The sequence below is a fragment of the Ammospiza nelsoni genome, chromosome 17 (assembly GCF_027579445.1).
Source record: "Ammospiza nelsoni isolate bAmmNel1 chromosome 17, bAmmNel1.pri, whole genome shotgun sequence".
In the NCBI taxonomy this organism is placed as follows: domain Eukaryota; kingdom Metazoa; phylum Chordata; class Aves; order Passeriformes; family Passerellidae; genus Ammospiza; species Ammospiza nelsoni.
The window spans coordinates 8,619,408-8,645,993 of record NC_080649.1 but is presented as its reverse complement, the minus strand read 5'-3'; the positions used below and the strand labels follow the sequence as shown (position 1 = coordinate 8,645,993).

The window sequence follows — 26,586 nt, the reverse complement described above, 5'->3', positions numbered from 1 at the left end:
GGCGGCCCAGCCCGGCCCGGCCCGGCCCTTCCGGCAGCGCTGGCTGCGGGCGGTGGCGGCGCTGAGGGGATGCGGCCCCGGGCTGCGGCCGCGCTGCTCTGCGCGCTGTGCTGCGCCCTGGCGCGGGGCTCCGAGGACATCGTCGTGGGCTGCGGCGGCTTCGTCAAGTCCGACGTGGAGATCAACTACTCCCTGATCGAGGTGGGCCGCCGCCCCGCCGGTCCCGGCTGCCTGCCGGGCGTGCCGGACGCTGCCGCCCGGGCCGCGGTCACCGGTGGCGGTGGAGCTGCGGCTCTTCCCCGCCCTGGCACTCTGCAGCCTGCGTGCCATAAACTGTGTCCTGCTGCCCCCTGGCACGGCTGCTGCTGCTGTGTTACAGCACTGGGTTAGAAAGTGCCTGGTTCCAGCACTCCTCGCCTTTTTAAAAAAATATATCTTTGTGTCTGTTTTGTTTGTTTCTTTTAGATTAAATTATATACAAAACATGGTACTCTGAAATACCAGACAGACTGTGCTCCGAACAATGGGTATTTCATGATTCCCCTCTATGACAAGGTAAGACACAAATACCCCACAAATATTGCACTGTCCCCTCTGAGCTGGAGGCAGCAGCTGCCTCCACCTCGATCTGCCGGCAGATTCAATCTCAGAGCAACACCCACCCATGAAACATTTGAATCAGGACATCACTTAGTTTGGTTTGGATCAAAGTTTCAGCTGTTTCTTTTTGTAAAGCAACGACTTCGTTTCCCAGTGCTAATTATGAAGAGAAAAGGCTAACTGTGGCTGCAGTATTGGGTTTTTGCTGTTTATTGGAATGACTGCAACATTGGGAACCTGAATTCCTGCCAGCAGCTGTGTGCTGTAACTGTACAAATACTGCACAAAAAGTACAGGTTCCTGCAGAGTACAGATAAAGCTTTCAGATTTTATACCTATAGAAATGGAAATAAATGTATATGAGAAGGTGTTTTGGTATGACTGAATTGAAACCTGAATGGTTAATTACAGATATTAAAAATGTTTAATGGAAATAATGATCCAGGAGACTCAGGATGTGTCAGTAATTTGATGTCTGCTTAGATTGGAAAGGTGTTTACATTCAAATTAAATAAAATACAAGCCAAGGTGTTTTTGCTCTTTTAAGGAGTTAAGTTAGGCTTCAGAGATAGAAACACAAAACGGTTTGGGTTGGAAGGCACCTTTGAAGGTTATGTAGTCCAGCCAACAAATAATTCCTTCCCTTCCCAATCTAAGAATGTAACATGCTTTCTGATCCTGGTGATTTCATTCTTGGGCCTTTGAGCCTTTCCAGGGATGAACTTCAGAATATGTGTGGCAGAACACATGTGGTGCTCTGTGATATGAATAGGATCCCTGTATTGATCAATACCCTTTTGGATCAGAGCTTTTAAGAGGATTGGAATGTTGATATCCCATGTTTGGGCAGAATGGTCGAGGATGACCCAATGGAAATATCAAAGGCTGATTTAGAGCACATCTGTTGGGGCAGGTGGAGGTAGATTTGAACACTTTCTAGCCCTGAGCTGCTTGACTGTGAGCCAGGTTTGTGCTGGAAGCAGGATAAACATGGTGATACTTAATTTCTGCTCTTGGCTGGATGTGAGCCCAGCATCCCAGCCTGTCTGGGTAGATATGGCAGCTGCTTTGAACATAAGCAGGAGAAAAGGAGAATGGTGGATATTGGTGCACCTGAGTCTTGTGTTCCTCTCTGCAGCATGATGCTTGTGTTCTGACTTTCTTTCTCATTTGTTAGCTAAATTAAATTTAGGTCAATAAAGACAGTTATTGCTTTTTATTTTTTCAGGGGGATTTCATTCTTAAAATTGAGCCTCCCCTAGGGTGGAGTTTTGGTAAGTGGTTGTATGTCTTCTTACAATAGGACTCTGTATCTGCAGTGTGGGACTTATCTCTAACGTGCAGCTGGCAGGAAAAATGGAGCACTTTTCCAAACCTCTAAACCATACTGCATGGTTCAATAACTGACATGTGCTTACTGTACCTGGGGAAGGTAAAGCTGGGTGGTAGACACTGACAAAGTAACCCTTGAACTGATTTGAAGGAATGTGGGCTTTTGACAGAAATGGCTGCAGTGGGAGAAGGGAAGGAGGATTTTCAGAGTCAGGATTTGGGGCTGCTTTACCTGTGCTGAAGAAAGGCTTCCAGAGCAACACTTGCCATGCTGGAATGAATAAACTTCTGTGGCAGTTGTGGAAAACTGAAGCAGAGTTTCTTTGTGGTTGCTCTCTCACTAACTCTCCTGCTGTTTCATCGTTCTTCTCTTCCAGAACCAACCAGTGTAGACATCCATGTGGATGGCATTAATGACATTTGCACAAAGGGAGGTGATATTAACTTTGTGTTCACAGGATTTTCTGTGAATGGAAAGGTGAGACTCCTTTATCTTCATTTATTCCACTTTATGCTAATTCAACCTTCATAAACACATTCAAATTCAGCTCTACATGTTATTTTCATTCATTTATACTTCTGTTTCTTTTTATTTTGACAGGTTCTCAGCAAAGGTCAGACATTAGGTCCTGCTGGAGTTCAGGTTGTACTGAGAAATGCTGGCAGTGACATAAACATACAAACAACTATTACACAACCTGGAGGAAAGTGAGTGTGGGTGGTGCATACTTAATTCATCTGTTAATTTGCACAAAATCCTTTCAATTCTGCCATACTGGCTGGGACTGTAAGAGTTCTGAAGTATTTTTTCTGACATGTGAATAGAGTCTGAATTGTTTTTCTGTGAACAGATGTTTGTGGCTGTTTCTGAAGAGATAATCCCTTTCTTGCCTTGCAGGTTTGCTTTCTTTAAAGTGCTTCCTGGCGAATACGAAATCTTTGCATCACATCCTACCTGGATGCTGAAAGAGGTGAGAACCTACACAAGTTCTGGTTTGCCTGGATAGAGAGGATGGATCTGCTAGACCTTGTCTGGATCAGTTAGAGTGAGGAGGGGGCTTTGTGGGTGGACAGGGTTACTGGAGTTTTTCTACATCTAATTCAGGTAGTCAAGAAACTGCTTCGTACAGACTCAGTTTGGAGATAGTGAAGCCAGCCAGGGAAGGACAAAATGAGCTTTTGCTTTTGCTTTCCATCTTCTATCCCATACATTTTGCCAGAATATTGTAGCTCAAATCGTTCCCTCCCACGCTTCTTGCTTTTCGAGGAGCTCTGATATCCTGACCATTTCCTAAATCAGTGATGCAGGAAAAACAATGTTTTAGAAAGTATCTTTGCTTTAGTTTCTTGAGTAGCCTGGAGACCCTCTTTGAGTTCTGCTGCTCTGGCTTCTGTTCCTGTTGTTGAATGTGCAGTCTCTGATTGTTTTTAGGTGCTGCAAATGAGACCTGATGCCTGCTTTTGATGAAAATGTTTGTTTCTGTATTTCAGGCCAGGACAGTGGTGCGGGTGACAAGTTCCAATGCCTACGCTGCCAGCCCCCTGATTGTTGCAGGCTACAACGTCTCTGGGTCTGTGAGGAGTGATGGAGAACCCATGAAAGGGGTCATGTTTCTCCTTTTCTCCTCTTCAGTCTCCAAAGAGGTAATGGTTGATCAGTACCTTTTCAACATGAGTATGGCTATAAATAAGAACCAAATAGCTTTTAGATTCATATTGCCCTGATACTCATCTCTCCTTCACTGGCTTGTACAGTCTCTTAAACTGTATTTTTGTGTTTGGTTCTTTTGTGTGATTTATTTTTTTTCCCTAACAAGGCCCTTGTAATCCAACATGACCTCCATGGAATTATTTCATAATTCATTGTACAGTAGCTGTAATTTGTCTTCAGAATGACATCTTTATTACTCTTTGCCCTTTTGATGGGAAGACAAAGTTCCACAGCTTCTATTGCCACCTTACAAATGCATTAAGAAATGAGTGTGAAACATTTGGCCATGTAGAGCTGAGCTCTGTTCTGCAATGTTAACCCTGTCCACAGCGCCGAAGTCACTTAAGACACATAGTACAGTTTTGGGGATGTTGAATTTTCCAGTTGTCTGTCCTTGTTACCATAAAGTTGATTATTTGCTGTTTTTTCCTGTTTTACCTATACATTAATTTTAAGCCATGTCATCAAACTTTGCCTCTAAAATGTTTTTATACTTCCCATCAGTCTTTCACAGTTGAGTGTTTTGAACCCTCCTGTATCCCTCTTCCTCCCCAATTACTTTCTGTATTCTTCTTTGAGACAGAAGGTTGTATTGCATTTATTACTACAGGATGTTGTGGGCTGCAGTATTTCTCCTGTGGATGGGTTCCAATCAAGAGATGAGTCTTTATCCTATTTGTGCAATGTTGTATCAAAAGAAGATGGATCTTTCAGCTTCCTTTCTCTGCCAAGTGGGAAATACACTGTGGTAAGTAACTAGAAATTCACTGCTTTTCTATTGAGTGGGTTGTTAACTTTAATTTTCTAAACCAGAATGTGCTATTGGTACCTCCTCCCCTTTAAGCTGTTTCCTTTTGTTCCCATTCTCTTTCTTACATCTGGATGTGGTGGGAGCATGTTCTCTGTGCACTGCCTGGAGTGATGCTCCTGCATTCTCAGTCTGTGCTCTACAAATGGGATTCAGGCTTCTCTCATTCCTTTAATCCCTCTAGCAATCATACAGTCTCCTATCTGTAAGCTCTTGCACATCCAAGTATGCTGCATTCTGACTAGAGAGTTACTTTTCCTTCTTTTCTGATAATTTCATGGTTTCCATCAGTCTTGAAATATTGCCCATATTTGTGTCTCCATGCCTCTGAGTAATTTCCAGGAGGTCTACAGCTCATTTGACCCTTGGTAGAGGTGCCTGATGTCAGTAAGAACATGAAGCATTATAGAGGAAAACCATTCTGTCATCACAGCTTGGGAGTCAAAGCCATGTGTCTTCTTTCAGATCCCATTCTACAGGGGAGAGAGAATCACCTTTGATGTTGCTCCATCCAGATTGGACTTCCTTGTAGAACATGACAGTTTACAGATTGAGGTAAGGCCTCCAGAGGGAATAATCATTTTGTGCCACTCATTCCTGTAAAAGCCTAACTGATTTTAGCAGAAAGCAGCTAAATTGTGGAAAAACTTTGTAAGAAGTTGAAGGCACTTGTTTATGCACAGCAGGTAGAACACAGTTTCTAGTACTGTGCTGTGTTTCTGTACTTTGGTCTCTTTTAGCAGGAAGAAACAAAATAGGGCAGAGCTGTCTGCTGTGTTCACTCTCATGTCAGTGTTGCAAACAGGCAGTAATCTTCCAGGCTGCCTGTATTTCCTTGTTGAGATTGTCACATCTCTGGAGAAGGGCCTGTAGGTTTTCCTGGTTTCCAGAGTGCCTTGTGTAATGGCATTATGATCTGTGACTGTGGCCCTCTGGGCTGTACCAGTGCAGATAAATTGAGAATGTGTGTTTTGTACTTAGGGGAGCAGTTTGCCTGGAGATCACTTTGTACTTTCACAGTGATTATCCTGGTACATTTTTTTCCTAGAGCTGTAAATAAGTTTCCTTTATATGTGTGTGGGGAGAAAACGGTGTTGATTGCTGTAGGTGTGTGTTTGCATTTCCTGAGTAAAGAATGATGTTGATTTTTTCCCATTTCAGCCTGTTTTCCATGTGATGGGTTTCTCTGTCACAGGCAGGGTGTTGAATGGTCCTGAAGGAGAAGGAGTTGCTGATGCCACTGTCACTCTGAACAATCAGATTAAAGGTATGCAGTGCTCTTTGTTACTACAGGGAAGCCTTTATAAGACTCAAGTACAGGACTAGTGTATGATGTGGAATTAACCCTTCAAGACAATACACTGCTTTTGTTGCAATTTATTTGAAATATTAAAGTGCATTTCATGCAGTTAATAAATTTTGCATTTTCTGGTTTAGATGAGAGCATTAAATATTCATTTGTTTGGCAGTTGAAAATTTCTTAATTGCTTTCAACCATATGCCAGATTGTACTTTAAAATACAGAAATGAAGGTTCATCTAGTAAAAAAGCATAAAACTATTTTATGTGTAATATGAATTACAAATAGCCTAAAGCAGTGCATGTCCTCTGGATCTGTTGATACATAAGGTTAACATATGCTCTGGTTTTTAACTCTTGTTGTTTGTTACAGTGAAGACAAAAGCTGATGGCTCTTTCCGCCTTGAGAACATCACAACAGGTACATACACAATTCATGCCAGGAAAGAACACCTGTTTTTTGATACCATTACTGTGAAGATTGCACCAAATACACCTCAGCTGGCAAACATCATTGCAACAGGGTAAGGACTGGTGTCAGGATGAAAATGCAGTTTGATGTGTGGATGAGGCTGTGAAGATGGGTGATCATTTCCATGCCATGCCCAGAATTGTGTTGTCAGGAGCTAAATGTTGCTGAAGAAATTAAAGGTAAATAGGGCAGCATGAGTGCATGTTTTGTATGCAGTATTTTGCTCAATAATAGGTCAGGTTTAGAGCATCCTCTTAATAAGCTCTTCCTTGCAAGTGAAGACACTAAGGCATGGGTAAATTAGGAATTTTAGAATGTTATGTGAACCAAGAAAGCAACAGAGAAGATTTCTGCCACTTGACTCTTGCACAGAAGGAGGGTATCTGGAGTCACACAGCTGTCTGGTGCAGTGCTGTACCAAACCTCTGCGTTTTACTGCTCACTCTCAAGGTCATTGTTGCCTTACCTGAATTGTTTTTTTTTTCTTGTTTGATGCCTTGACTGTGTGTCTAAGGCTGTGCAGTGGTGAGAGATACAGCCTGAGCTGAGGAAGATGAAAGGGCTGTGGTTCTGTGTCCAGGACTTCAGAGGAGGAAATAGTGGCACTGTTCTGGAGAAGTGAAAACTTGGAATTTACTGAGTCAAATAGCTGTCAGCTCGTACAGACATAGTCAGCCAATTAGAAAAAACCCTGTGTGCTGCTCAATGATGGGGTACAATTTATTCAGTAATTAAATATGTTGTGCTGTTGAAGGCAATGAACAAAAACTTACCAGCTTCTAATTTGTCATCTTGTCTTGTGCTTTCACAAGTGTAGGTGTACCAAGGTTGTGTTCCAGTGGATTACCTATTGTTGGAATCCATATTTTAAGTTTTTGTCACAGAACATTTGAAACTATTTAAAACCTGAGGGGAGAAATCTGTTGCCTGCCTAACACAAAATCCAGAAATCCATTGCCTGCTTAGCACAAAACAAAAAAAAAAAGGAAAAAGGGCTTGGGTTGGGGGCAGGGAAGATTGAAGCAAGTTGCTTGCAAATCTCTCTTTCAGGAGAAATCCTTTCCAATTCAGGTGTTATTACCTCAACATAGTGAGGTTTACTTTTAAGGAAGTTCTAAAACAAGGGTTTTTTTAATCATCTTTGTCAAATCAAGATACTTGTTCTGATGAGTGGCTTTTATGTAACAGGTTCAGTGTGTGTGGCCGCATCTCAGTTACTCGATTCCCTGACACAGTCAAACAGATCAGTAAATACAAGGTGACCATGATACCTGAAGACAAAGACAAAGCATCACTGGTTACAACAGAAACTGACTCTCATGGAGCATTTTGTTTCAAGGCAAAATCGGGTGCATACAATGTTCAGGTGAGAATGAGCTTTCATTTCTTCATTGTAGGACTGTCATGGTGTTTTAGAAGATTTTGAAATTTTGGAAAGCATGTTGGAGAGGCTGGTTTTGCTTTGCCTGGGATTTACAGTAGATTTCCATTTTTTAATTTCTGATAAATGCATTGAAGACAGCAGAGTGGGTGTTTTTGGACTGGTGTCTGCAAGGTGGTGATGCCTTGATGTCATGTACTCCACAGGTAATTATTCCAGAGGCTGAGACCAGAGCAGGGTTGGCTTTGAAACCCAAAATGTTCCCTGTCACTGTTACTGACAGACCAGTGATGGATGTGACCTTCTCTCAGTTTCTGGCATCTGTCTCAGGGAAGATCTCTTGTTTAGGTAAGTCCATTGTGAAAGTGAAATGGCAATGGAATGGAGAACTTCAGCACTGCATGTGTGAGTGAGTGTTGTTGACATCAAGGCCCTTACTATGGTTGGTCCCATCAGCAGATAAGTAAATGTAACTTGCAGCACATAGAAAAAGCAACTCTCCTTGGGAGATGTTGTGGCCTAGTAAGTTTGGAGTAAAGTTATGTACTTCCTTTTGATACTTGCTAGGGATAAGCAAGTCTTCCTTCCTCAGAAGATGGGTGGGTTCTGGAAGGAAATGGTCCTGACTGCTGCTTGGGATACATCAATCAGGGAAATACTGGAGGGGAAAAAGAAGTTTACAAGAAAAAGAAAAAAGCAGTGCACGTAAAAACTGTAGGATAGATGCTGAAGCTGTTGGTAGAAGCTTTCAACCTCTGTTTCTTTCATAAGCTTTTTGTCTTATTTTAGTCTAAGGTTCCTCTCTCCTGCTATTTTCCTTGATTACCCACTGATTTTAGCAGATGATGATTGGAGCCTGATTTTTGTCATTTTTACCCTTCCTTTTTCCTCTCTGAATCCTCCTGCACTTTGTGTTCTGCCTCTCAGGTGTTTACTCAGCTCTTAAGTCTCTGCAGAGTGAGGTGAACCCAGGGATTTCATGTTGCTCTCAGGTTCATTTTTTCCATTAGATAAAAGAGTATGATTAACAGTCTCAAAATCTACAGAATGCAAAAACCCATGATATATGCCTAAGAAACAAGTTTTAACAGGAAGCATGCTGTGCTGGGAGGGGGCTAACATTTCCTTTGGGTGTGGCTGGCAGTGTTTGGGGTGCACCTGACGGGCTGTGTTCCCTGGCAGACGCGTGCGGGGACCTGACGGTGACGCTGCAGGCCGTGAGCCGCCAGGGGGAGAAGCGCAGCCTGCAGCTGCAGGGGAGCAAGGACTCGGTGCCCTTCACCTTCGAGGGGGTGCTCCCGGGCAAGTACAAAGGTAGGAGCAGGGGAACTGCTTGGGGGCACCTTGGCAGCTCAATTTGTGACCTAATCTGAGCACTTCTGTTATCATGGACACCTTTTGCAGCATGCCCAACACAGTTGTGAGACTTGAGAGAATCTGGAAAATTACCTTACAACAGTGCATCAGGTTTTCTTAATGTTGGATGTTTAACACTGTGTGAGCCCAAAGATTACTGCTCTCCTGAGTTTTAGGGTCTGCATGGCTGGTGTGGGGGAAGTGGGCATTATCATGAACTAGCTTGTCCCAAGCCTAAGAACAGGGACAGACTCTAGTTCTGCTTCCAGAGTGCTGCTCCTGAGAACAATCTGTATTTTGGCCAGCCTGCCTTTGCCTGTGAAAATAAATTGTTTTCCAGGGAAAGGTGTAGAAGGAGTATATAGATTGCACTCTTTGTAAGGAGTGGGAACATCTTTCCATCAGATTAAATTTGAGTTAGGTTGTGATGTCCTCTAGGCTGCTTTGCCTGTCAGAATGGTAGTGCCCATTGAGGAGCCTTCCAGGGTGGCCAGGCTTCATTATTCCTTTTCATAGCACAGCTTTCCTGATAAATGTGTTGGGTTCCTGGTGATGCTGCAGTGCTGAGAGCCAGGTCTGTTACTACAGGCATTGTTGTGTATTTACCTTTGCAGATTATTGCCAGGGAAGCTAGAGAGACACAAATTTCTCATATCCCAAAACCTGCCCCTATTTGCTCGGTTTTACATTTCTGAAATGCTTTGTGTGCTGTATATTCCAGTAAGCATTGCACATGAAGACTGGTGCTGGAAGAATAAATCTTTGGAACTGGAAGTGTTGGAGGAAGATGTGTCAGGAGTAGAATTCAGGCAGACTGGATATATGCTGAGGTGTTCTCTTTCTCATGCAATCACACTGGTATGTAGGAAACAAATGTTCTTGTATGTTTTTAATGACCTTCTGAAGGCAGGTTGGGTTATGTTTGGAATCAAGGCTTTCTCCTGTCTCTAGAGGGTCACAGAGCGTGGAACATTGATGTTTAGAGTGCTTCAAGATTTGTCTTTTAAGTAAAACAATCTTGAGATGTTAGGTGTTACAAAAGAGATGGCATTGATGTATCTTTAGGCAAATACTGTGTTCATTTTGTTGTTTGGTACTTGTTAATAGTGAATTGTGCTGTGGCTTCACAGGAATTTTATCAGGATGGAAATGGACCAGAGAATGTTGGTGTTTATAACCTGTCCAAAGGAGTTAATAGATTCTGTCTTTCAAAGCCAGGTAAAAGCTTAAAAATATTAGTTTTAAAATGAAAAGTAACCAGTTAGCTAATACTACTGGGAACTAAACAAAAAATTTGTTGTGGTTTCTGAAAGGCATTGTTTTAATTATATCTGTATATAAATAATCTGTTCTAAGTTTTTAGAATTCTCCATTTCTTCTGCTATTTAGTCCTTCACCAAATCTAGATTCCAGAAATAAAATGTTGCTATTTTTTTTTCTTGGTGATGGAAGTATTTAATCTTTGATAAATGAAGGTCATGTTAAAATAATCTCATTCATATAGGTTCTGTTTGTCAGACACATTATAAGGTGTCTGTGTGAAAGGCAGCAGATACACAGTCAAATTTTGCAGTTGTTTCTATACCTCTGCTCTAAAAATTGACTTTTTCAGTGGTCATTGTTTGCCTTGCTGTTTGTAGGTGTGTATGAGGTGACCCCACGCTCCTGCCACCAGTTTGAGCACGAGTATTACACCTATGACACGTGAGTGTGACTGTTCCTCCCCTTCACCTACAGCATGATTCTCCATAAAGCTCCCTTCTCCTGCTTGCTTTCAGCAGGGCAGCATGTGTAGAGGGAAGCTCTGGCAAGGTGTCTCACACGTGTTCTCTTGCCCTTCCTATCTTAAAAGTAACAAAAATCAACTAATGAGAGAGTTTAAAGAGGCTTTAGTTATTTTAGATGGGTGTTTTTGTCAGCTTTCTGTTTGTTTAGTGTTGGGTTTGCTTTGTAACACAGAAGAGTTATTTCAGTGAAAATTGTTGCTCACTTCTGAGAGCTAAAAGGCAAAAGATAGGACAGTAAGATTCTAAGAGGCCCTTGCACTCTTGCATGTCACTGGTGCCATGGCCTTCTGTTGGTGAGATTCTGCTCACCCCATTTTTTGCTGAATAAATGTTCACCCTTATCACAAGTAAGCAGCGCTGATCTTCCTTGGTCAGGCAAATTTATTAGTTATTTATAGATTATGGTCTGGTAATGTGTTTGATGACAGTTTGACATATGAAATCAATCAAATCAGCTTTAGCTTGAGAGGAAGCAGAAAGCTCAAAGGAAGGGATTGCTTTGTGGCTCAAATTAGGAAATGCTCCCTTTCCAAGACATGACCATCCCAGCACTACAGCTTTGCTGTGTAATTTCTGTAACATCTTTTATAAAGCATTTCAGTCTCAGGGGTGAGAGCACAGACTCTGCTAAGTAAGATTTGTTTATTTGGGAAGGAGATTTTGAATTCATGTCTTTGTTCCTTCGATGTGCAGGTCCTCTCCCAGTATCCTGACGCTCACTGCAGTTCGCCACCATGTCCTTGGCACGATTGTAACTGATAAACTGATGGATGTGACTGTCACTATTAAGTAAGGACAAAGAAATCATGGGGCTATAAAAAGTGGAAGAAAAAGACATTTCTCTCATAAAACTTTACTCCAGTTTTAGTGCTGCAGTGGCTGCTTTCTAAGGGGATGGCATCCTAGCCTAGGCTGCAAGAGGTTTTTAATGCTAAGATGTGCTTTGAGTTCTTTGGAGAGAGATAAGTCCAGCCTCATTTTGAGCATTTTCTCATCATTTGAACATTGCTCCTCCCTACATTTGTGTCTTGGTTAAAAGGAATGATTTTTTGAGTTTTTATATACTTCAATGAACTGATGTTTCAGAATTCAGGGAGTATTGTTTTAGCTTAGGTCTGAGCTCTTTAAGACACTGGCATATATTTATTCCCTTTTTTCTTTACTCAGAATGAGAGTCTGCTGCTTTAGAGCATTGTAACTGGTGTGAGGAGGGTTATAAAAGGAAAAACATGCAGAGTAATTGCACACTAATGCACCAATTTATGTTTAGCTGAACAGACAGCTCACTAGGGAGCACTGATTTGTGAACAGCTTTAATTGTATGAGGTGCCAGATCTGCCTGAAAGTGTCTGGTAATGATGAGTGTTTTTATTGATACTCTGCTGGTGTCTACTTGTTCTAGGCTATGGATTCTCAAGCTTTTTTGAGTGCAGAAAACATCTTTTCAGAGAACATTACTTGCAGAGCCTCGAGTTCTCCAACATTAATGACCCCATCACTGCAACTGCTGGGCAACTCCAGCAGCTGCAAAGGAGACAGTGAGACAGCAGAGAGCCATTAGGATTCTAAAAACAACTCAATGAGGAGGTGAATATTGTACCAACCTTCTCAGCTTGTTGGCTTTTTGGAGACTATTGGCCAGTGCTTTGAAGGCAGCTTAGTTGTCACAGATATCTCTGATCAATCCTGCCTCAAGCTTTTCAGCTGAATTCCAGTTTGTGAAGTGCCATCAACATAAAGGGAACAGCTCTGGGTTTAAAAGCAAGCCATGTTTTTACAAGTCTGTGTACCAGATCCATGGCTGTGACTCTTTAACTTTGAGTTAACAAAAAAACCCCAACCAACCTCAACCAAAAGCAAAGCTGATTCTCCTCAGTTCTTGATAATGGCTTGGTATGTTTTAAAAATAAGACTATAGTAATGTATTATGTGTATCTTGAGATTGTGTGTGCCTGTACAAATTTTTAATAGGCTTTCAGACAAAAAAAAATTACATCTTTCTGTATTGTGTCTGGACTGCAGAGAAAGAATATGAAGCCTGGATGAAACTTGGTGTGATAGAGCAATAATAACTATGTCTCTTAAAAAGAAACCCTGTAATATGGGTGAAGGCTGAAGCAGGAGACAGAAATATCCTGGTAATCTAAAGTGCCTGTAGGAAAAGTGATTGTGGTCATTTAGGTTCAGTCCTCACTGAGAATTCAGACTGTTGAAGAGTGTTGATAAGATACAAAGAATGATTGGAGTCTAGAAGAAAGTGCTAGAAAAGAGAGGATGCAAGATCAGAGAGAGTGAAATAAAATGCATTATTCTGAGCTGATTCCGAGAACTTAGTTGAATTTATCTAGTAATCTGTTCAGTGGACAGTGACAAAATAGCTGGGTAGTTGAAATGAATAGGGCAGATAGGTGATTTTCCTGGGAATTTCTGGCTCTTGGAAGTATTTATGTGTGATAGAAGTTATTGTCTCCTTGTATTCTCTGCTCGTGAGAGGTAGGTTCTGAGACAGAAGTTCCTAGTTCTGGAAAAAAACCAGGCTTAGTAGTATTTTTATTTATTTTGTACTTTCTGTATTAAGCTTGTTCTCAGATTTGACATTCCAGCCTTTCTCTTTTAGTGTAAGTCTTGGTTAAAGGCACTGTTGCAAACTGATCCTTTTGCCTAAAAATTTACCATAGGTTAAATAAACACCCTGGGACTTGTCTGTAGTGGTGTAAAGGCAGTAATTAACAGACACAACAAGCTCTTTTCTCATATAGGGCAGGAGATGATTTTGTTTTCTCCATATTTTCAGGTCCTCCATTGACAGTGAGCCTGCCTTGGTGCTGGGGCCCCTGAGGTCTGTCCAGGAGCTGCGCCGGGAGCAGCAGCTGGCGGAAATCGAGAGCCGCCGGCAGGAGAGGGAAAAGAAGGGGCAGGAGGAGGAGGGAACAAAGCCACCAGTGCAAGAGATGGTGGAGGAGCTCCAAGGACCTTTCTTATATGAATTTTCATATTGGGCAAGGTAATACCAAGCTCCAGTAATGGACAAGGTGTGTTCTTAGTACTGTTGTGTGGTGTTTCTGTCAAACAGGACAGTGACACAATGAGTGCTGCTAATTCAGTTTTCCTCTAATTATATCTTATTTGTGTTTTACAGGTCTGGAGAGAAAATTACTGTAACACCATCATCAAAAGAGCTGCTCTTCTACCCACCTTATGTGGAAGCAGTTGTTAGTGGAGGTAAATAATTTATTGTTTGAAAAGATTGGATTTTTATGATTGAAATGTATGTAGATAAACATATGAATAACTCGAAAAGTAATGTTAGGGAAGTTTCAGTTACAGCTGTTTCTTTGAGCCAGTTTAATTCTGGAATTTGGAAGTTATTTAATAGAGGATGCAAGTACAGTTTTTATCAGCAGAATATTCTTCCAAGTGCTGAAAAACCACCTAGCACTAGAGGAAGGCCAGGATTCTGGGTATTACACCAAATTCTCAGAATTGTTCATAGTACTACCACTTAGAAAAAGAGTTGTGCAAAAACAAGCTTCCTATTTTGAATTTGTTAGCAAATTCAAGTTTCTCTTAAAGTTTTTTTTTTTCCCCTCACTATATTACAGTAATAAAAATATTCACAAAAAAAGATAAACTTCAAAATTGTCAGGGTTATCATCAGTTATTGATGCTGCTTGTTAGGTCAGTGTCCATCATGTCCTCAGGTTCTTAAGTGAACATATTTTGTTTGAAATCACAAGGAAATGTTAAGTGTCTCTTTTCATGTGACTCGACCTTTTTTTTTGTCTTAAATCCCCTTCACAATGACCAAGAGAGTTGTCCTGGGAAGCTGATAGAGATTCATGGAAAAGCAGGCCTATTTCTGGAAGGGCAAATTCATCCTGAATTGGAAGGTGTTGAGATTGTCATTAGTGAGAAGGGAGCAACTTCTGCACTTATCACAGTTTTCACTGATGACAAAGGCACTTACAGGTAATGTGCAGATTGGTTTTGAACCTTGGATTCTTTAGTTAAAATGCAGTGTTACTTGACAATGTGTATGTGATATCCAGGTGTTCTTTCTGAAACAAGTTCTGTTCTCCTTTTATTTGAAGTGTTGGGCCACTCCACAGTGACCTGGAATACACAATCACTGCTCAGAAGGAAGGTTTTGTTTTGACTGCAGTAGAGGGAACAGTTGGAGACTTCAAAGCTTTTGCTCTTGCTGGGGTGACATTTGAGGTAATGTTCTGAACATTTTGGGTTCTAAATGAATAGTGTGTGCAGTTGGAGCTGGACAGGCAAAAAGTTAATCCATGTCTTCCAAATATAAATAGGTGTGGGATTTTGGGATAATTTATTATTATTTGGATAATAATTTTTGTCATGAGGAGACAAATCTCAGTGGATGAGCTCAGTTGTAGACCATGAGTTGCCATGCAGAAGATACTTTACAAGGTTTATAGATTCCAAATTTGCTTTTATAGAGTTGTACCACCGTGTTTTAATGAGTTTTATCCCTCAAGGTGTAGTCTAGTCCAGCTAGGGCTTGGCTCCAGTGTTTGGGGTGCTTTGTTGTGGCCTCCCTGTGTGTTCTTTGGAGTGGTAGAGAATGGCTGCACGTGGTGTGCCATGGGCTGTGAGTGCCCAGGGCTTGGGAGCAGGGGGTTCTGCAGCCCTGTGGTCTGGCAGGAGGGGCAGCACAGATGTGGTGAGTTCTGCTCACAGCTGAGTGCTCAGAGCCAGCCCACTCTGTGTGCACTCTGCAAGGGGCTTTACACTTAAAATTACTGGTTTTTCAAAAACAGATCAAATCAGAGGATGACCAGGCTCTTGCTGGAGTTCTCTTGTCCCTCAGTGGAGGGGTGTTTCGCTCCAACCTCCTCACACAGGACGATGGCATGCTGACATTTTCCAATCTGGTGAGTTGAAATGATTCTTCTGCCCATGGCTGTGTGTGGGGCTGTGTCACTCTGCCCTCCCAAACAGGGCTCTCCTGAGTGCCAGGTGTCCTTTGAAACTCTAACCACCATGAGAGATGCAGATCCCTGAGAATAAACAGCGCTTAAAATCTTAGCAAGTGAAAGATGTGAAATCTAACATGGTAGGAGGTTTCTCCCCAACAGGTTGTAGATGATGTTGATTGATCTCAGTTACTAATTTGCAGTCTGTAAACATGAAACAAGCCAATTTGTTGAGAATCATTGGAGAGTCTTTAGGGGGAAGGAAATCTAATTACATTATTGATCTATATGTGCATAGACATGCTTGAATGGTTTCTTTGCAGACATCCTTCTTTTGTGGTCACTTTCCTGTCCTTGAGGTCTTGTGGTAACGTTTTAGGGCTGTAGTTTCTCTCTTTACACTTTGTCACCAGGTGGAATTCCACCAGTTTATTGTCCAATGTGCTCCCTGTTTTTGCCTGCTCACATTTTGTGACAGGTTTAACCTGTGGTTGGAGCAGAGCACTTCATCTCTCCAGAGAGCTCTTGCAAAGCATATTTGTTTGGAGTTGGTGAGTTTTTGCATCACTGTGAGTAAACAGATTGCTTTGTGCCTCTTTGCAGAGCCCAGGGCAATATTACTTTAAACCCATGATGAAAGAATTTCGGTTTGAACCATCATCACAAATGATTGAAGTGCAGGAAGGACAAAATCTCAAAATCCAGATAACTGGTTACAGAACAGCTTACAGGTCAGTGGAGCTGGAATCCATGGAAAATCCTATGGACTGTATCAGGATGTGTTATGCCAAATGTGTTTCCTCCCAGCACACCTCTGTTCTTGCAGGTTTGGAAGAGACTTTCCAAGTCTCAATTTATCTTAAGTATGCTGTGTATAAGTACTTTTTTGGCCTTTTTTCATGGTTGTGGATATATAGCTAAGCCCAGATGGCAAAGCTATAGGAGGAACTATGGCTATGAAAGCATTGTCTCAGTGGCACTGGGAGTGGTTTGTGCTGCCTCCAGTGGGAGAAGAGAGGACTATTCTGGATATGGTAGACCAATTCAGATATCTGAATCAGGATCCTTGCTTTCCTTACCCTCAGGGGTAAGAAACAACTGCTGTTGATGGAGTCCAGGAAACTTGGATTCTTAAAGTTGTCTTCTGAACTGCAGCAGATTCTGATGATTTAAACTGTTTTACACATACATTATAAATACCCCTTTTCTTCTTCATGCTGTGGTAAATACATTAAGTACTTTTACCATCAATTATAGCACTAAAATATCTTTAAAATATTTATTTAAACCACATCTGCATATCTGTAGCAACTGTTCTCTTTATACCTCCAGCTGTTATGGCACAGTTTCCTCTTTAAATGGAGAGCCTGAGCAGGGAGTGTCAGTGGAAGCTGTGGGACAGAAGGACTGCAGCATCTATGGAGAGGACACAATAACTGATGAGGAGGGCAAATTCAGGCTCCGTGGCCTTCGGGTAAGGAGGAGGAGGGTCTGTCATTTCTTTGTCACTGTGACCATGGAGCAGTGAAATGGGTTCTGTTCAGTAGCCATTGGGTTCTGTTTTCCCATCGTGTTTGCTAACTCAGACTGCCCTGAGTCTCTCTGTGTGAAGAAACACTGTCAAGTAGTGAACATTGAGCCTGAGAAAAGGGGAAGAGAAAAGCTTGTGGTGTAAGTCTGTGAACTTGCTGGCAGCATACTGTGCTGGGCTCCACAAACACTGAGCAGTTGGTGTGACAGGACACAATCCCCTGGTCAGTGCTTGGGTGACCAGCAGGGAATTTTCATAGGCGAAAGAATTTGGGGAGGTGTTTAGTTTCTCCTGTGAAGATACCAACAGCCTGTTTTTAGCAGGACTTTGGGTGTGTGTGTGATGTTGGTTGCACAGCATGTATGTGAAGTAAGCTGTTCTTCAGGGAATGGGGAAGCTGAATTTATGGCACTATTATGGAAAGAACCAACAATTTCCTAAAGTAAAAGGCAATGTTTGATCAGATTTTAATCCTGTGTTTTCCTTCATCACAGCAGATGATTTAACACTGTGATGCAACAAAGTAACGAAAATTCTGTAGAGCATTTTCTTATTTTCTGACAGTAAACACTCCTAATAGTGTTATTGAGCTGAATTTTCTATTTGAGATAAGGAAAACTTTAACTGCATAGAGTAAAATCTGTTTGGGTGGTGTATCTTAAATGGAGTGTCAGAAAATCCTCTTTACTGCTCTCTAAAATTAAAGTATGTATTATTCAGTGTGGGGATTTATCATCTGAATTTTGCTTTCAGCCTGGCTGTGTGTATCATGTCCAACTCAAAGCTGAAGGCAATGATCACATTGAAAGAGCTTTACCACAGCATCGAGCAATTGAGGTAATTTTTTCTCTTTTTTTGTAGCATCACTTAAATATGAAATGGGTCTGTCTAAGGCATTCTGTCTGTTCTGTCAGCAGCAGTGTAGTGAAGGCATTCTGTTTAGACAAGTGCTTTTCAGCAAGTTAGCTGCCTAAAAACAGACCTCATATTGTGTGTCAGCACCATAGCTCAAAACTGAAGTGAGATAAAGCCCAAACAGTAAACAAGTGAAAGGGATTCTTTCACAGTCATGAAAACTGTGCATCCAGAAACAAGAGAATAAATGTATGGAATTCCTTTCAACATTTCTTTTTGATGTGGAACAAAGCAGTGGTAGCTTGAGGATGTCATAAATTGTCATATTGTCCTACAGTTGTATTTAGTTATGGACAGAGAAATATTGTTATGTTTTATTTGGTCCAAATCATGCAGTCTTGATGTAGGTGAAATTATAATTTGGACTAGCACTTTTATCTTTATAAAATGTAGTAGTAACTTTGCATTGAAAACTGGTGGAATCTTGTTAAATACTCCACATGAATCAACTGTATAAACATCTCTGTGCATTTCTCAGCACAGGTGCAAAATACTGAGACCAATGTTCTGAGATCAGGCAGTCCTGCGGATGTACCCCAGCCTTTTCCAGAATAGTTTGTGCTTTTGAGACTTCCATTTTTAGTTTAGCTTAATGTCATGAGCCTCATGCTGCTAATGCCCAAGTCTGCAATTGCAGGCTGTGCACTCTGGAGAGCAGGGACTTGCAGTGAAAAAGCTTTGAGCTTCCATATGGTTAGTATAGAACAAAATCCACTTTTTATTTAAAATGATCAGCAATGTTTGTGCTATGTTAACAGTTGTGTTGCTGTCCTTTGTTAACTGTCCTTCTTTTGATGAAAACCAAAGTTTTTGGTGAAAACCTGAGTGTGTTTTCTGTTGCAGGTTGGGAACAGTGACATTGATGACGTTAATATTATCGCGTTCCGGCAAATTAATCAGTTTGATTTAAGTGGAAATGTAATTACAGCCTCTGAATATCTCTCCACTTTATGTGTAAGTTCAAGCCTTTCATCTTTGTCAAGTGTATTTGTTACTGCTTTCACAATGATTTTTGTTTTGCAGGGTCACTGGAAATGGTTCAGTAGCCAGAGCACACATTTAATTCAAATTAGAACTAATAGTTTAATGAAGGTGAATTTGAATTCCACATTGAATGAAGATTGCAGTGTTTCTGATGTTTTGCTTTAATGTTTCCATTTTTCATGGGAATATATTTAAGAAATACCTTCTCTGGTTGGCCTGTACATTTTGGGATATATTTCCCTGATTAGGGATGCTCTCTGTAGGGGCATCAAAACAGCAAGGGTTAAATGAGTCCCTTGTATCAGAGAACTGCATTAATTCCTGAAATACCTGAAATTTTTGACCTTTATGTCAAAACCTGAAGATACCATGTGAATTCAGTGATACCACAAGACATGTGAATTTAAAAGTACATTATAATAGGCAGTATGAGACAGATAGGAAAACTGAAATTTTCAAAATTCAGACACTGTGCTGTGGTCTGAAAAAGCTTGCTAATACCTCTGATCCTTTTGGCTTAGGGCACAAATGCTGGAAGTGTCTGCAAGAGGTGTTAGTGGGGTAGGAGTTACAGTATCATTTCTCAGGTTTAAAAGCTCCATAAAATGTTATCTACTAATATAAATGCAGTGCTCGGATTTCTTTCACACTAGTTTGTTATGCATCTCACCTGCCAAGATCTCATTGCTAAGCTGTTGGGTTTTTTGGGAGACATCCAAAGGATCCAACACTCAGAGCAGGTGTGAAGGGAAAATGTGTCACCTTACTGAAAGCCCCTGAGCTTGTGTCCCATCTTCCTGGGGAAGTTTAAAACCTTGCAATTCAGCCTAAGCAAGAGGAATTGATGTTAAAATTTGATTATATGGAAGTTATCCAAGCCTGTGCCTTCTTCATATTAGGTGGGGTTTTGTGTTGCATGTACTGCATGTGTGCTGTCGAAGGGTGCATGTCATCACCCTGGCCTCCAGTGCAGGCATTCTTGTCTCTGAAAGTTGTGCTAACACCGGGTCCAGACACAAGTGAGTGAGAGCAGTTTTGTGCTCCACAGCACAGACTGCTTCTCATACACTGGCTGTGTGAAAATGTCAGCAGCTGTTCCGAAATTATTTCAAGTTCTATAAAAAGACTCTTTTGTGACTTTTCACATCCCAGATTAGAACATTTCCAGGTTCTTACTTGACAACTTTCTGTTTATAAAAACACATGATGAATTTGGAAATGCTTTTATCCCTGAAAGTGTGGGATGTCTGAAATATCTATTATGGTGCAGGCTTGAAAATGCTTTGTTTGTGCTTCTTCCTTCACTTACAGGTGAAGCTCTACAAAAGTGAAAATCTTGACAACCCAATTCATACAGTCAACTTAGGCCTATCCCTGTTTTTTCATTTCCCACCACTACTCCGAGATGGAGAGGTAAGAATGTTTCTGGAAAATTAGCTGAGATCACTTTATTCTTTTCCCTAAGGACACTGAAGTGTAATTTGTGCCTGCAGAGCTGTATTCATGCTGCACTAATCAGTGTCTTGGAAGATTTGAAGCCTGTTTAACTGTCCTTTGCCTTTAAATGTGATTTTATCTTGGACTGCTCCTGATGCTGTAGCCTGAGTGTATTTTTTACTCACAGAATTATGTGGTGCTCCTGGATTCTACATTGTCTAAATCACAGTATGACTACACTCTGCCTCAGGTTTCTTTCACTGCCATTGGATATCATAAACACATTACACTGGTCTTCAGTCCCACTGTAAGTACTAAATATTTTCATGTTCCAATGTTCACCTTGGGAGCAGTATTTGGTGTTATAACCTGCATGTATTTTGTGCTCTTGGCCAAGCTTAGTGTTAGTGTAACTATAAAGAGGTTTATGAGTGGCACTAATTTAGATTTGCTGTGTGTTCAGTTGCCAGTGGAATGGGAGAGGGATGTGAAACAGCAGCAGGAAATGAAGGGTGCAGATGTGCCTGAAAGGTTCTGTGCTGGCATGGCTGCTGTAGTGGGGTCACAGAGGTGTGGGCAGCATGGGACAGGTAAACCAAAGCACACCAGGCTGACTGTCAGTGGAGACTGACCATCAGTGAACTGGCTTTACGAAGCAGACACCTCAGAAGGGGTAATACATGAGTGACTGATCCAGCGGTGGTTTTGAAGTGGGAAGTAAAGCAAATCCTAGAGCAGCACTTGGAAGGAGGTGAGATAAGAAGGGCTGGATGTGCTTCATGATCCTATTGCTGATGTTTCTTAGAGCTGAGAGATTTCACAGTCAACTTAAAAAAAAAAATAAAATCCATGATCTGCACTGTTTGCAGAGAAAGCTGCCTGAACAAGACATTGCCCAAGGGTCTTACATCGCGTTACCGCTGACGCTGCTGCTGCTGCTGGCTGGGTACAACCACGATAAGGTGGGTCAGGACTGCTCCTGCTCCTGCCCAAATGTTACTGTCCTGTCCATGGATACATGTGCTCAGTGAGGTTTGTTATCCAGACAGAGGTGCAGTCACAGCCCTCTTATGGGATATAAGAAAAGCTGCAATGTAGATTTGGTCCATATTTTTGGACAATTACCTTCCTTTAAAAAAGCTTAGTGTGAAGGTGAGTTCCTGTGTTATGGCTGAATTTTGGTTTCCCATTTGATCACTCTGAGAAAAAAACAATACAGCATCATTAAAATTCAGATAACCAGACTCAGTGATAATAGGAATGAAAATAATTGTTTTACTGGCTTCAGGCACAATCAGACTGGAAGAGGTCTTGCAAGTCTTCAGGTCTGGTCTCTTTAGCTTTATACCCTCCCTGGTTCAAGAGCTCTCAAGAGGAATACAAATACCTGCTATACAACCCCTCTGTCTTCGTTATCAAGCTATCGTTGTCTAGTCTTTTCTGATATGACTGGATTTGTGTTTTACCAAAAAGAGAAATAAAATTTGTCTGTGCACTTTGATTTCCTCTCACTAAGAACCTAAAGTGATTGTTTATCTGAAATTCCCAGAAGTTTGGTTTGATTCCTCCCCAAGATTTGCTGCCATAGATGTGCCATTGATGCAATAGAGTCTGGTTGGGGCTACAAGTCTAGAGAGCCACACCATTCAGCCCTTACATACCATTGTAACCACAACTTGCTTGCCTTTTTCTGTTCCCCAGCTGATTCCCTTGCTGCTGCAGCTGACAGCCAGGTTGCAGGGGGTGCGTGCCCTGGGCCAGGCAGTCTCTGACACCGGCGGCTCCGAGGACGCAAAGCGACAAAGCAAGAAACAGAAAACGCGACGGACGTGAGCTGCAAGGAGGGACTGGCTGAATGGTGCTCTGACAGACTGGAGCCTGAGGAGGCAAAGCCACTAAAACACATCTTTGTTGAGTTTGCAGACTTGACGTTTTCTGGTTTTGCTACATGAGCACCATTTGTCACGTTAGCTCCATTTTGGCTGTAAATTTTATGGAGTCTATAGATGTCCGTGTTGTAAAGTGATTAAATGAATGCCTCTGCTGTCACTGTGAGTGCATCTCTCATACTTGAAGACAATTAATGTTGTTTTTTTTCTTTTCATTGGAACAGGTCATGCTGTCCTTATTAATGATTTATAAAAACAGTGGTAATAGATAATACTTTATTTCAATTTCAGTCTCTAGGTTTTGGAATGATTTTTCCTTACCTTTTGAAATACTCACTTTACAGAAGCAGCACACAGGGATTCTGCTAAATCAGTGTTGCTTGAAACAGAATTTTAGGGGACATAGGTGGGCTGGTGACTTATGTCATTGTCACTTCCAGTTCAGCAGCTTGATTGAAGAGTCTGTCTGATTTCAGTTCTTGTCCAGTGATTATGTTATCTTTGATTAAGTTTTTGCCCAATGAAGACAAATTCTCCATGTCAGGTAAGGTTAGTTGTTAATATCAGGTAAGTTCTGATGTTCCTACTGCAAAAGCAGTGTTTCAGTTTTAGTTTCCTGTCCAGTGTGATCTCTTTACTCCTCCAGTGTTCCTGAGGTGGCTCCAGCTGGCTGCACTACTCTTGCCAAAGCTGCACTACCCTTCCCAAAGCTGTACTGTGTTCTCTGTGTTGCCATTCACCCTTGGTGGTCACATCTCCTGCTCAGGCCATGCTCAGCCTTTTCCCAATCAATGATTGATATGTTTTTTAACCTTTTTTTACCTTTTGGGTTTTTTAACTATAAGGAATGTGACTTTCTTTGAAATCTCCAATGTGTACAGTCCCAATAATGTAGTCTGTAATAAATAACCTGTTTCTTACAGGTTCTCTTTTGATTCCTGCTTGAAGACATACACAGTTTAAATGTTAATGGGGCTTTTTATTGACAAATACTATAAAGGTTAACAGAGCATTTGAAGATGCACATAAATGCCTGCAAATAGTGCAAAGGCATTGGTACTGCCAGTAAGTGGCAATGTTTCTCTTTTGCAGTACTTGAAATAAAAGTCCCCTTACATTTAAATGTTTAAGCTTACAAACCCTACCTTTCTTAGAAATTTGGATGCTGAAGGTTTTACCCTGATTTTTTTTGCACTTTGTGAGAGTTTGGGGCTAAATAATTAAAACTTCATTTGGTGATGATTCTGTCTCTCAGAGGGAAATTAATCAGGACCATAACAAGAATGTAGAAGGTTGAAAAAGCATTATGTATAGAGCTTGAGATGAAGCTCTAATAAATTGTCATGCTCTCCTTAAAGACTTTGAATTTCATATTGCTGTGATGAAATATACGGGGAAAAGACAAGGTGTTCTAAGACTTATGATAAATTGTACATTTTCAGTACATTTCTATTTTGAGCTGGTGAATGTTAAGAAAGTTATTGCTACTTTGGGGAATGTATGAGGAAGAAATGCACATATCCATGTGCCTCAAAGGAGTTCCAGGTATTCTGATCTCCGAACTGTGAGACTGACTGATGATTGAACTTAAACATTGGAACTGCTGTTAATAAAAAGAAAATAAGAAAAGTGACAGTTCTTGCTAATTTAATGTTTGATTCTAAATGTAGAATTTGCCCAGTGTCTCTTCTCAAAATTGTCTGTTCTTTGCCTTCTGCATCACACTTGTGGCTGACTATGAGTCCCATGTTTTGGGGTTTAATCTGCTGTTGAAATGTTAATTCCTACAAAAACTGTATCTTGAATTTCCTCATTTGGCAGAGAAGTTGTGCTCTGAGAAAACAGGGAAAACTAAAATATGAGATAATTTTCTCAAACAAAACTAAATGCCAAGGAATCAGTATCTTCAATTATTTGTAGAAACCAATAATCAGATGCACAGGCCCAAGCAGAAAGATGAGTGTGGCCTCTGCAATGCCCAGAGCCGGGAGCACGAAGCAGGACAGACAGACAGGTCTGTGTCTGTGGCAGTGCCAGACCCTGGGGGTGCAGGGGCTGTACCTGGCCCCTCTGCAGTGCCCCCAGCCCCTCACCAAGCCCTGGGGAGAGCTCTGGAGCACAGACAGGATCTGCTGTGGGCAGCAGCACTCCGAGCAGCAATGGGGGATTGGGGTCAGCACTGCCTTCTGTCCTCTGCTGCCTGCAATGCTCACATTTGACTCACTCTGCACATCAAGGTTCCAGTTTGTGCTCTTAAGACTCCACTACTTGGCTGGACTGGCCCTGTCCAAATTATTGAAAACATCAGTTAAAGCTGCTTGTTGCATCTTTGATTAATTTATGTGAATGCAAAGAATAAATGCAGGCTGGGACTAACACGGTATGTTGACTTACTGGAAATCTTTCAAGACTTAGTGTTTATTATTCTTTTTTGCAGGAACAGTAGTGAAAAAATGATTAATTTATTTACTTGGTGAGCTAAATATGGGCAAATGGCTGAATTCTGTGGGAAATGAGAGAAAGGCCCTCTGGATAGAGATTGCATATTACTTGTTTTTTCTGTCAAAAGTAACAATGAATATTACATGTATTTGACTGATTCATCAGTGATGCATAAAAATCTATTGTTTAAGATTGAAATGGATCATTAATATTGAATTTTTATAGAATTTCTTTATAGATGGTTCAGCCTAATTTCTATATTTCTTTATTAGATGTCTGTCACACTCCAAGAACAAGTGTTTTTGATTAGCATGAGCATTGCCAGTGTTAAAGATACAGCAATTAAAAAAAAAACAACAACAATGTGCTTTAAAGGCAAGAAAACAAATACTTAAAATAGAGCTCAGTGCTTCTCTTCCCACTGAGGGCAGAATTTCAGGAGGAAATCTCTCAAATCTGTGTTGCTTCTTTATGTGCTGATAAAGTGACCAAGGCTTCCCCCTTTCTACCAGGTTACTTTTTACTCAGCAGAATAGGAACATTGCCAGCTTCTCTAATCTACCAAGGAGAGAGAGAGATGAAATTTCAGCAAACAGGCCATCCTCTGCCATGGCACTTCAGTGCTGTGGTGTTACCCTTTTGTGTTTTCCTTTGTTATCAGAAAATGTCCATACTGGGAAAATAAATAGGCAAATCTGTGAGCCTTCAACATTGTCCATCTGAGGCAGCACTTTGGTTCCTGCTGCTGTTCATCTTCATGTGAATTTTGTTCCTCAGACAAAGACACTTGAAGTGCAATTGTAGAATTAGCAATTCTATTAAATAATGAGTACCCCTGTGCTGAGGAAATGTGCACTAAGCAGTGAGGCTTTTGAAGGTGAGATGGCTTTAGAAACTCTGCCAGAAATCTGAGTAACTGACTTGTCTAGAAAAGCTGAGTGTGGAATTGAACCCTGAGATTACTGGTGTCTAATTTTCCTGCTATTGAGTATTCCTTGCTTTGTACAGCATCTGTAGTTCTATTTTTGTCCATTCTGAAAGTAATTTAAATTTGGCTTCTTGCAAAGGTAAATGCAGTAAAATGAGTGATGTAGAAAAGGCCTGAAAAGGCAGCAAATTTCCTGAGCTGAGCACAACAGCACTGGCCCACATCACACCCAGTGGTGGGTTCACTTTATGTGTGGCAAGTCATGTTTTCCTTGCAGATAGATTAGTGGCTTTAGAAAAATCTCTGAAACTCCAGTAAATCTATTTCTGGTGCATTATTGACTAATGCCAGAATTCTCTTTTTTTTTTTTTTTTCTTTGAAAAGAACGTCAATGAGTTTAATCTCTGTCATTCAGTCATTTATTTAAACCTGGAATTGGCCCATATGTCCTTGTACAAATGAAGAACAGCTCAAGGATGATTAGTATTCCCTGAGCTTTCATGGATTATTATTAACAACTTTTCCCCCTTGAATGTTTACAGAGCTTTTGTGAGCTTTTTACATCAGTTAGCTTGTCCTTTCAATTTTCTATTATACCTTTTGTAATTGCTTTCTGTCTATATTTGATATGTTGTTGCTTTACTCCAATAACTTCCATTATCACTTTCAGCTTTGCTGTTGCTGGGATCAACCTGATTGCATTATTTACTCTGTTTGCTTTAAATATCACTTCTTCCTTGTTCTCCCCCCTCCTCTCCCACCATCTTTCTGGGA

The 26,586-nt window shown here is 41.1% G+C and overlaps 1 protein-coding gene across 1 annotated transcript; it reads left to right on the top strand.

Moving 5' to 3' along the window:
- The first annotated feature begins 44 nt into the window (after positions 1-44).
- LOC132080856 (BOS complex subunit NOMO1) lies at positions 45-24,075 on the top strand. The gene is made up of 31 exons (XM_059484216.1): positions 45-201; positions 466-555; positions 1,829-1,874; positions 2,310-2,410; positions 2,534-2,640; positions 2,831-2,903; positions 3,424-3,576; positions 4,254-4,391; positions 4,917-5,006; positions 5,613-5,718; positions 6,124-6,274; positions 7,411-7,588; positions 7,810-7,951; positions 8,786-8,917; positions 9,681-9,817; positions 10,090-10,177; positions 10,600-10,663; positions 11,440-11,535; positions 13,541-13,750; positions 13,886-13,968; positions 14,556-14,715; positions 14,838-14,964; positions 15,531-15,644; positions 16,290-16,417; positions 17,019-17,160; positions 17,971-18,054; positions 18,976-19,086; positions 20,428-20,529; positions 20,741-20,860; positions 21,423-21,515; positions 22,255-24,075. The coding sequence occupies exons 1-31, from the start codon at positions 70-72 to the stop codon at positions 22,384-22,386; spliced, it is 3,630 nt and encodes a 1,209-aa protein (XP_059340199.1). The 5' UTR covers positions 45-69; the 3' UTR covers positions 22,387-24,075.
- Positions 24,076-26,586: the final 2,511 nt, after the last annotated feature.